Raw genomic sequence first — 12,199 nt, 5'->3', positions numbered from 1 at the left:
ACATAAGCGACTGTGTAAGTTAATCACTCACGAGAAGGGCATTGACTATGGAACACATATAATTAGCCGCACAGCAGTATTTAAGCTGTTGTGTCGAACTCTGTTTCCCCATCGGGATCTCTTTCACCCCAGCAGATCTGTATTGGGGGAACAATATCTGACAGTAACATTCACAGCTAACAGAATGCATTCCCCCCATTCACAAACGTAAGCAAAACCCGTCCCTAACCTACGCTAACATAACTACCCTAAATATCCTAAACCTAACCTACCTACCCTAACCCTAACCTACACTACCATATCTAACCTAACCCCAACCTACACTACCGTATCTACCCTAAACCTAACCTAAACAACCGTATCTACCCTAACCCTAACGTACACTACCCTACCTGCCCTAACCCTAACCTACACTACCGTACCTAACCTAACCCTAACCCTAACCAATACTAACCTACATACCCTAACCCTAACCTACAATACCCTAACTAAACTAACCCTAACCTACACTAACCTGTCTAAACTAACCCTAACCTACACTATTGTATCTACCCTAACCCTAACCTACACTACCCTACCTACCCTAACCCTAACCCTAACCCTAATACCCTACCTACCATAACCCTAACCTACAGTAACCTATCTAAACTAACCCTAACCTACACTACCGTATCTAACCTAACCCTAACGCTAACCAATACTAACCTACCTACCCTAACCCTAACCTACAATACCCTACCTAAACTAACCCTAACCTACACTAACCTGTCTAAACTAACCCTAACCTACACTATTGTATCTACCCTAACCCTAAACTACACTACCCTACCTACCCTAAACCTAACCTACACTACCGTATCTAGCCTAACTCTAACCAATACTAACCTACCTACCCTAACCCTAACTCTAAACTACAATACCCTACCTACCATAACCCTAACCTACAGTAACCTATCTAAACTAACCCTAACCTACACTACCGTATCTACCCTAACACTAACTTACACTACCCTACCTACCCTAACCCTAACCTAAACTACAGTATCAAACATAACCCTAACCCTAACTTCTACTAACCTACCTACCCTAACCATAAACCTAACCTACACTACCCTACCTACAATAACCCTAACCTAAACTAACCAAGCTACCCTCACCCTAACGTACACTACCCTACCTACCCTAACCCTAACCTACACTACCGTACTTACACTAACCCTAACCTACACTACCCTACCTATCCTAACCCCAACATACACTACCATACCTACAATAAACCTAACCTACACTACCCTACCTATCCGAAGCCTAACCTACACTACCGTACCTACACTAAACCTAACCTACACTACCCTACCTATCCTAACCCTAACCTAAACTACCGTACCTACACTAACCCTAACCTACATTACCCTACCTACCCTAACCCTAACCTACACTACCGTATCTAACCTAACCCTAACCTATACTAACCTACCTACCCTAACCCTAACCTACACTACCCTACCTACACTAACCCTAACCTACACTAACCTACCTACCGTAACCCTAACCCTAACCTACACTACCCTACCTACCCTAACCTAACCTAACCTAACCTAACCTAACCTAACCTAACCTAACCATAACCATAACCATAACCCCATACCCTATCGGGGCTATGGGGAAACAGATTGTGAACACGATTCGATACAACACCGCATTCACCAATAGAGGGAACATTGCATATAATACACCTTATAATATGTTATAAATAATTGTAACTGCAGTTATGATATTAATACTTTTTTTTAGGTATAACTATGAATAGGTTATTGCATTATACAATCCAATTTTATTCTCAGAAGGTGTAATGCAATATACAGTAGCCTTTATATTAGGTATCATAAAGTTAGGGTCAGGTGAGGCTTGTTACAATATAGTCTTTGATTTTAACTTGATATAGTTTACCATAATAGTTCATAATAATTCTGTAATAAAAATAAAAATGTTTAATTTATTATTCACTTCACATAGATTTGCCTGTCAACACACAAGTTTTTGTTGTACTACCAAAGATATTGCTGTTGAAATGAGTAGCGCAGCAGTGAAACATGTTTGGGCCATTGTAATTCTCTGAGAGAAACATGGCACGAGTGGGAGCCTGAGAGGGACTTTCAACACTTCAGACTGAAAGAGGGTCCAGTATTGTTCTGAAAACAGCCTAAACACATAGTGTAGTGAACTCATCACGTTGAACTTGGCAAAGAGGATCAGTGTGAAATGAAACACAGAGGGAGGTGTTTGATTTCTGCAAGTTAGCGCTGTGTGAGCACATATCTGAAAACGCACGCTACTGTAATCAGCACTTTCATTACTTTTAGACAACGGCTCTCAGCAGGTTTCATTTAACTCGGGCATGATATTTGAGAAAGTCACAGCGTGTTTAAGCCTAAGTTTCTGCTGCATCCGTAGCCTATCATTACATAGCAGTGTGGGGGAGTAACTTATTAAAAGTAGTGATGCTACAAATGTAACTATTTTTCAGTAGCCTGACAGTAGCTGTTTTCACAACTGTGTAGTTCTCAGGTAACAAGCTACTTTAACCAATGAGTAACGTGAAAAAAAAGCTCATTATATTGCACATTACATTGCACGTGCAGCTCTACAGCAGTGCGAGCTGGGGTAATAATCATAAAAGTATTTTGCTGTCTGATTCAGTTTCTGTTTAAAGCTGTCACCCTATTTGAGATCTTCATTGATTTTGTGCTAGATAAATACTACTCTGATTGCTAAAACAAAATCTTGTGTCCCCTGATAGCTTATGTAATATCACATGGGTAAAGATGTCACTAGGGCGGGTATCTCAATAACAATAAGATTTGGAGTCAGAAGTCCAATTGCGCAAATGTGCGCTTTCTCTAGCAGTGGTTTTGTAAGTTGGTTTTAAACAGCTACAGTTCAAAACTTAAATTAGATTTCTTTTTGTGTGAATTTACCCTCCAAAGTAAAATTCCACCATCATAAGATTTGTTATAGCTTTTGTGTAAACAAGCAAAGATAATCAAACCACACTTGCATACATTATAAAGGCAGATTGTTAACAAAAAGTTTAAATGTGTTCTTATGATAAAGGGATTTTTCATGAAAGTCAGGTCGGGGCATGTTGTCATGTGTTTTGAATGGGAGAGATGTATTAATTACAATGTGTTGGCCAAAACAATGTTTCAATATTTTTGGATTTTTGTTGTTTAATGAGTTGTTTTGTCAGTACCGACGCTCCCTATATGCATATTACACAGTCTACGTGGGCACCAACTCCCTCGGGGGGCACCATCTTACCCTAGGGCGGCACCAAAAACTCCATCGGTAGCCCTTCCTTGTTATATGTCATTCAAGGACCCAATAGTAGTCGCGGAACACAGACAATAGCCTCGCAGCTAGCACCACGTAAGATTATCCCCTTGCCACCTCCACACCCCATTCGACGATCGCAGAACTCTGTGTATGGCATCAATTTAACCAGTGTCGGCTCTACGTTTTGTACCCCCTAATTGTTTTACTTGCAGTTGCAGAATGCAGGTGTAGATTTAAAGAGAGGTGTAGATTTTGTTTTGGTGGTTGTGATGGTGGGGACACATTTCCCCATGACCACACAGTGTTCAAATGAAATGTAGGCCACTGGTTTTAATGGCAGGTTCCATTGTGATATTTGCCTCAAAAGCGGGATTCAGAGGTCAATCTTTTTTCCTGGGCAGAAACTGTGAAAATATTATGCAGCTTTTTTGTAGCCAAGACTTCAAGGTACTGTATGTGGCTATGCAGAAATATTCACTGAAGACAATAGTTTGACAACTACTCTTGGTATCCCCTTTGCACCTTTAAGTAGCTTCAGTGTAGTAAGGCTCTACTTTAGTAACTTGTATTGTAACTAACTACTTTTTAAAAGTGTAGCCTGCATAGAGATATATATGTAAGGAATGTGCAATTACATCTTGTACATTTGTCCTTTTTTCTACAGCTTCGATTCAAAGGACTTTTGCTCTACCACGAAGGATGGCCGCTTTGTTTACATGAGAAAGTAGTTCTGCAGCTAGCACCCCTGCATAAAGTACGCCTGAGGCAGGGAGATTTCTATCTGCAGGTGGTTCCTCTAGGCCACAAGACAGCCAAACTGGTCATAAAATGCCTTTTGGGGAGTGGGCAAGCCATCGCAGAGATCCCAGTCTCCGAGAGCATGTACGGCAACGTCTTCACGCCTGACTTCCTGCAGAATGTAACGCGCGGGCGCAACCTGCACCCTCTCCAGAACTGCCTCCTCAGCACTGGTGCTGTGGTCTACCGCACACCCTGGAAGAACGTGGTCAACCCTTTGTTTGTGACCAGCACTGCTGACGCCATCATGCAGGCGCGGAGCGGCGGAGGAGCCCTGCGAGGTCAACTGAGCACCTGTAGCACCCGCGGCTCTACGGGAACGCTGGACAGTCATCGCAGCTCCCGAGAGTCCTTGCACTCACAGGGGGCAGAGTCCACCATGTCGGAACCCGTCCTAAGTCATAGCCTTACGGATATGAGCATCAGCTCCCTCCACTCGGAAAACTCAACCTTGCACCAGATGGATGAACAAAGTCCCACATCCAAAACCCACTCCCTACCCCAGACACCCACCTTGAGCAGCCCAGATCAGGGTTGTGGTAGAAGCGGAGGTGGAATTAGTCACAAAATCCTTTCGTTTAGCACGGACCTCAGTAATCCCGGCCTTCGTAAACGCCATCCCAGAGATTCTGCGGCTTTTGAGTCGCGCCGGCTTTTCCGCAAGTCGTATATGGAGGCGCTGCAGAACCCGATGAATCTTGGATCCAGCTCGGAATCAATTCTGGAAGAGGGGACAGAGTCGGAGCCAAGATTGTCACGAGGTTCGGATAGCCACTCTGTTCTGAAAGAGCAGGTTCCTCAGAGGATCTGTGCCCGTGGATGGCTGGGAGGTGAAGAATCTCACACCAGTTCTCCCATCCCACAAACGCCGTGTGTTAAGAGCGCTGAGCTCCGTCCAGGGGAGAGACGCTCCAAATCTCTTGAACATTCTAACAAAGACTCGCAGGTTAAAGGTCACCGAACGCGGTCCTCTTCTGGTGGATCCAGTAGTGGACTTCCGAAGAAACTTATGAACAGCTATGCATTCCGTTTTGGCAAACTGGACTTGGAGGCGGCCTTTCCTGGCTTGGAGAAACGGAGCAACAAAGAGAACTCAGGTAAAAATGCCTTTTTCAACCCTTTGAAAGTTCTCTATACTTAAAGAGCACCACATAGCATCTTTCTGAGGCTTCTTGTCTCTTTATTTTATTGAGAGAACGGGATTAATTTCAGACTTGATGCTGGATCTCCTGCAGCGGCACCAAGATGCCACTAAGGCTGGACCCAATACACTAACCTCAATGCTGAAAATCTTTTTTTTTGTTTGTTTTTTTACTAAGTATATTTATCTTATTTTCCAGTAATAGTTCCTACACATCCTAAAAACAAGATACAATTACTTGAGAGGCAAAATGGCATAAAGTATTAAGTCTTGTTTACAAAGAAATCGAACAAAAGCTTTTTCGAACCACCACAATGAACTCAAAAACACCTTTTTGGCCAGATTTCGTTCAAAGTGGTGTCATACCCATTCTTTCCTCGGTTTCACTGAAGTATATTGCACCTTAACCCTAACTTTAACCTTACACCTTACACTAAAATCTTATTGGTTGATAGGAATGTTGTTTCAGGTGCAATACGCATGCTGATCCCGAAACATGTACCACTTAGCAGGGCCGGTACTTGGATGCAATCTTTGTTTGGGCATTTTGGCTTTTAGGGTCGACAGTAGGTTCTCTCTTCAGCCCAAAGTATACATCGCTCAGACACGAATCCTAAGCGTCTGCATACAGGAAGTGTGATGCAGATTTTGTCATCAGAAAAGTTGCTTTTGGAACCGTGCATACTCCGAACATGCAGAATGTGCATGCACTTGGAACTATTTGCACTAATTAGTGGGTTCACAAGGTGGCAACACTCACAACTGAGCCTGTGCTGTCACGAAGAAGTGCTAGAAGATGTAATCGCTGCCAAACATCAGGAGACAAAAGTAGAAACAACAACATTGTGCACGTCAAAAGTGCGTGTGTGAGGAGGTCAGGAGATACCTGCATTTGGATCACTTGAGTCTGAATGAATATAAAGATATATTTGTGGGTCCATGCTGAGTGTTCAACTGTACACAGAGGCTAACCGTTCATGTCAAAACCGAAGTATACTTTGGGCTTTCTTCTGACTGGGTTTGGGGGGGTGTTCACAAGGAAAATATAGCCCCCCCCTTAAGCCAAGCCAAGCCATGCCATGCCACTTAATTAATTCCTGGTCATCTTACAAGCTCACAGTTCTGACCAAAAGTATCAGAACTGTGCCAAAAGTACACGTACCCTCATTCTGGCACAAACCAGAACTAGCTTCCCTTATCAAATCACACAGCCTGAGGGTTTGCAGACAGTTTTGGTTTCAGACAGTCTGTTGTGGATCAGTGCTTTACTGGGTAATTACTGTATCACCTGCAGCTAAATGCAGGTCCATCAACTGGCTCGTCTGTGAGCAGCTGATTGGAGGAGACGGCTTGTAATTCCTCTGGACTGATTTTATGGCTCACGTCTGTCTGCATGTGAGGGCTAATAGTGTCTGTGTTTTGAAATATTTTAGTGACAGGCAAGGCCCTACCTTACATAGGTGTGCTTGTCTTTCCGACATGTGTTTGTTAAGATGAGGTTTTCTACCCCAAAGGCACGAAACTTCACTGAATGCATTTGGGAACATGTTGCTTGGGAGACTGTGCTGTTTTATTTAGCTCTTCCTGCCATTGAAATTTTGAAAGAAAGAGCGTTTTGCCTTCTGTCTATTGCTTCAGTCGAGGGAAATGTTTCGGTCTATCCGCAGGAAATTCCAAACTGTTCAGCATTCTTAAGATTTTGGGTTACCTCATAACATGAAGTGAAACAGACACCATGTCCTAACAATGTGCAAACTATTAATTCACAAGCGAAACTATAAATTAAAAAGCAAAAACCTTGCCTCTCAATTTACAGCATTAATGTGGCATAATGTTTTTTGACTCGTTCCTCGTTTATTTAAAAAAAAAGCAAAAATCACAGTTACAGTAAGGCATTTACAATGGAAGTGAATGGAGCCAATTATAAACATTAAAATACACACTGTTTTAAAAATGTTAGCCACAAGATGCAAACATTATACATATTAACATGAATTTTGTGCAATAAAATAAGGGTTTTACCAGCGTTACAGCGTTCACAAGATTACAGGGTTTACCAGCATTAGGTCGTCATGACAACAAACTTGTAATATTGGATATAACTCTATACAGATAAGATTAATAAACAATTGTATCAAACTAAAGTCATGATAACATGTATAATGATTACGTCTTGTAAACGTAGGTGTGCAACTTTCGCAATGTTTATGGACTGGCCCCATTCACTTCCACTTCAACTACAGTCTTTTTGCTTTTTTTGCTTTTTTTCAAATAAAAGCAAGTGGAAATTTGTTTTGTGGTAATCCACTTTATGACACAAATGCTGTCAACTGAGCTTAATTTTTAAACCCGACACATTCCTGTTAATCTGAGTTTCTAACACAGGCAGCCTCGTCCACAACAAGCAAAATTACATTTTATTTTATTTTATTTTATTTCATCATATTATTTCCATTTTCGTTACATTGTGCTGGATAGCTCCGCCCGTAGTTAAATCCCACTGGTCCAAAAATAGTAGTTGTATATTACATCAAATATGCTTTTATTGGCTCTGATTTTGTCTCTTTATGTTAGTGGTCATCCAATATTAGTTTTTTGGTGGCCGATGACCGACAGCATGCTGATAAATGTCATGCTCTATGACAGCAAATAAGACGTACACAAAATAGCTTAAATTAAATGACCAAACGGTCAAAAATTAGGGTTAGGGTTAGATTTATCAGCCAGACCGATATATATTCATCGATTAGTCGATCAGTATAAGTACAAAAAGAAAAATTACTCCTTGCTGGAAACTTGTCATGACTTGCCTGGTTAGGACATGGTTAGGGGGCGTTCACACCGAACACGTATTATGTCCTTTCGTGTTGTTTTTCAATTGTTCTCCAGTGTAAACATGTACTAAATGGACGTCTTGGAACGTTGCCCCATGTCTCGCTGTTTTTCAGCATCTCATCGCATTTTTTAAACGCTGTGTCAAGTTAAAAAGAGCTGTTAAAAACGTTTGTCGAAAACACCTGCATTCTGCTCTATTTCTGGTGCCGCATCTAGCTTTTTTTTAGCATAAGTGTGAACGTCCCCGTATAAGTGAATTAATTATCTGTGACTCTTAGTTTACTTTCTCTTTAAGTTGTCTGACACACATGCACAGACACACATTCAGTGGTTTAGGTAAATTCCCATCTGAGAGAGTGTGTGTTGTCCCTCTGCTCAGTGGCCTCCTTTCCCACACATGAAAATCAAAGCCATTGAGTCTCGGATGAGAGCCACAGTGGATCCGATGACGCACCTGAGGGAGGATCTTTGTGGCCGTTTCCTGCTCCGCTTCCAGCGCACTTCAGCTCCCATCCAGATGGTTTCCCTCAGTCATAATGGGAACTATTGTGTCCCACTGAGTTAGCGAGGCTGCCGTAGCGAGGCTTAAAGCGTAAACCCATCTCGAAGTAATATCTATTCTATTACAAAGCCCAACCAAAGTAGAGGTCAGCTCAGACTTTGTTCAGATAACAAATGCCAATGACTTTGAGGATGGATCAGATGACAGGTGATGTGGTTTGCTTGGGCTTTGCAATTCCAGTAGGTCCCTTGTGATTAGATTGTAGCTCCCATGATACCGCAAAGCTCTTTATAACTGAATGCAAATGTTGTCATTACAAATTATATTATCAGAATAACTATTTGAGTAAAACATACTTGTGTAGAAGGTGTTTGTTTCCCCCGTTAAGAACAATGCAACTTTTAAGTTGTAACATAATTAGAAATAAGCTTAGCATGTTCCATAAGATGACTCCCAGCCGAGGGCAAGAAGAAGGTAAACTTGCCCCAGCTGTCATCTGATTTCTATAAAATGTATAAAATACATTTGATATCAATCATAATCATTTTTTTGTCATCTAATGTAAAAAACTAAACCAAATATTCAATGTAATGTTTTTTTTTTTTTTTAGAAATAGTTTGAATAATAACATACAAATATAATGACAGACAAAACATACAGAATCCTAGTAAAATGTATTAATCTGAAAGTAATTAATTTTAAAAAAATTTATGAATTACAAACCATACAGGCCTATATAAACCTGTAGTTTAGCTATCTTAAATGATGAATAGATTGTTTCCTGACAAACTACAGTCTCAAAGTAGCTTCAAAACACTGGTTTCATTTCTAAGCGAGGCGTGAGAGGTTTCAGCATGTCCATTTCAAACTTTCCTGTGTGGACACACTTGTATAGGAAGTGCAGCAAAAACAGAAGCAGGGCTCAAATTCACACAGGAAGTGCGTCAAAACTGTTTTGTGAGGTAACCGGAGCTTAAAGGAATATTTCGGGTATTTAAGTTAAGTTCAGTCGACAGCGTTTGTGTCATAATGTTGATTACCACTAAAATGAATTTTGACTCATCCCTCCTTTTCTTTAAAAAAAGCACAAATCTGCATAACAGTGAGACACTTACAATGGAAGTCAATGGGGTCAATGTGTAAACATTAAAATACTCACTGTTTCAAAAGTATAGACACAAGACATAAACAATATGTGTGTTAACATGATTTTACTGTGATAAAATCACTTACTAACCACATCTGTGGAAAGATATAGACAATGTTTCATCTTCGTTGCTATGATGATGTAGTCAAAAAAACATATTATGACTAAAAATGACAATTTAAACAACTTTACAGCTCAAATAATACATGAGTTGTAACACAAGAATTAATGTAAGTGCTTTTATAAAATTATAAGCTTCACATTTCTGCCTTTAAACCCTCAAAAATTGACCCCATTGACTTCCATTGTAAGTGACTCACTGGAACACAGATTTATGCTTTTTTTTTAAAGAAAAGGAGGGACGGGGTGCCTGGGTAGCTCAGCGAGTATTGACGCTGACTACCACCCCTGGAGTCACGAGTCCGAATCCAGGGTGTGCTGAGTGACTCCAGTCAGGTCTCCTAAGCAACCAAATTGGCCCGGTTGCTAGGGAGGGTAGAGTCACATGGGATAACCTCCTCGTGGTCGCGATTAGTGGTTCTCGCTCTCAATGGGGCGTGTGGTAAGTTGTGCGTGGATCGTGGAGAGTAGTATGAGCCTCCACATGCTGTGAGTCTCCGCGGTGTCATGCACAACAAGTCACGTGATAAGATGCGCGGATTGACGTCTCAGAAGCGGAGGCAACTGAGACTTGTCCTCCACCACCCGGATTGAGGTGAGTAACCGCACCACCATGAGGACCTACTAAGTAGTGGGAATTGGGCATTCCAAATTGGGGAGAAAAGGGGATTAAAAAAGTAAAGAAAAGGAGGGACAAGTCGAAATACATTTTTGTGGTAATCAACATTATGCCACAAATGCTGTCGACTGAGTTTAACTTGTATTGAACCACGACATAACATTGTTTAGCATATTTGTCAAGTTTGTTTAAATTGTTACAGATCACACATTGTCAGAAAATGCTAATTTAGAAACATTCATTTATGTGGTGCCAAACGTTAGTTTTTTAAAGCTTTATTATAGACAGAGAAAACAAAGGACACTTTACCCATCAGCTACATGTAACCTGCTAGCTTTAAGAAACATACGTATGTGCCGGATGTTGTCTTATAATAAACATACTTCCTTTTGAAACTATGCCAAAGAAAATTGGGGCAGAACATATTGAAGCGCTCTAAGTCCTCGTGGTGGCGTAGTGACTCGCCTCAATCCGGGTGGCGGAGGACGAATCTCAGTTGCCTCCATGTCTGAGACCGTCAATCCGCGCATCTTATCACGTGACTTGTTGAGTGCATTACCGCTGAGACGTAGCGCGTGTGGAGGCTTCACACTATTCTCCGCAGCATCCACGCACAACTCACCACACGCCCCACCGAGAGCGAGAACCACATTATAGTGACCACGAGGAGGTTACCCCATGTGACTCTACCCTCCCTAGCAACCGGGCCAATTTGGTTGCTTAGGAGACCCGGCTGGAGTCACTCAGCACGCCTACATCACTGCCTTTAAAGATTTGTTTGAACTTTAAGCAATTACTGTATGTTAGTATCTGCTGACTACACTGAAATAATTTAATAATAAAGTGAAAATAGCAACTGAGCTCAAGTTCATAAATCGTGAACTTGAAATCAAGTAAATTCTACATTTGTACTCAATTCAAGCATGTAAAAATGAATGCTTTAGCTTTAAGTAAATATTATTTAGGATTGTTTGTTATCTTTACTATGTGTCATCATGTATCCTAAAGTAAAAAACCTCGTCATACAGTATTTATTCGCTTTGCGTAAATTTAACGGGTAAATAAAAAAAGTACATATTACTTAACTTTTCCAAGCTGGTGTTCCCAGCATGCACCGGGCTGGAATAATTAATGAGCTTGGTTCTACTGTTTGCAGGTTTATTTACACCGTTTTTATTGATGATTTTTCTGTTACATTTGCAAGTGTCTGTGTGCGCAACTCTGGATCTTGTTTCCTTTGCTAGTAATGCAAGGTGATGTCATTAATAGACTACATAGCGTGCAATAAGCCTCCCTGTGGAAGCCTCCCGTATGTTATGTGGAAAGTTCAAAATGTAAAATGTTTATATAAAATGTTTATTTAAATTTTACTAAGATTGTTTAAGTGCCATGTACATCCGAGTTGTAAGTTAATGTTACTGTTTAGTTTTCAGTTAAATATGAACTATTATTAATATTGAACTATTAATATTATGTCTTGAAGCTAAATAGAACAGATAAAGGACGGGCAAGGAGGAGGCGGGAACCGGCTGAACAGTCAACATAAAGGTTTAATGATATAAATGAACTTAAAACAACATAAAACATAAACGAACACAGACACACATGCAGTGTGTCTCCCTCTCTCTGCTGAACTGGCGCCTCCGGCTCCCCTTCATCTCGCTCTCCCGCTGATCAGCTGATTCAGCACCTGCCATGTAT

The 12,199-nt window shown here is 41.0% G+C and overlaps 2 protein-coding genes across 3 annotated transcripts in view; one reads left to right on the top strand and one right to left on the bottom strand.

Moving 5' to 3' along the window:
• LOC127453218 (E3 ubiquitin-protein ligase znrf2-like) overlaps positions 1-12,199 on the bottom strand; it is a 425,349-nt gene that overhangs the window by 14,365 nt on the left and 398,785 nt on the right. The gene's annotated exons all lie outside the window — the stretch shown is intronic.
• zgc:158766 (uncharacterized protein LOC100009641 homolog) overlaps positions 1-12,199 on the top strand; it is a 78,430-nt gene that overhangs the window by 24,884 nt on the left and 41,347 nt on the right. For both annotated transcript variants that reach the window (XM_051719121.1, XM_051719119.1), the window contains one exon: positions 4,001-5,231. In XM_051719121.1, the coding sequence (XP_051575081.1) occupies positions 4,001-5,231 (1,231 nt within the window). The remainder of the gene's footprint in view (positions 1-4,000; positions 5,232-12,199) is intronic.

The sequence above is a fragment of the Myxocyprinus asiaticus genome, chromosome 15, assembly GCF_019703515.2.
Source record: "Myxocyprinus asiaticus isolate MX2 ecotype Aquarium Trade chromosome 15, UBuf_Myxa_2, whole genome shotgun sequence".
NCBI classification, from domain to species: Eukaryota; Metazoa; Chordata; class Actinopteri; order Cypriniformes; family Catostomidae; genus Myxocyprinus; species Myxocyprinus asiaticus.
The sequence above is the reverse complement of the archived record's forward strand: the minus strand, read 5'-3'. Positions and strand labels throughout refer to the sequence as shown.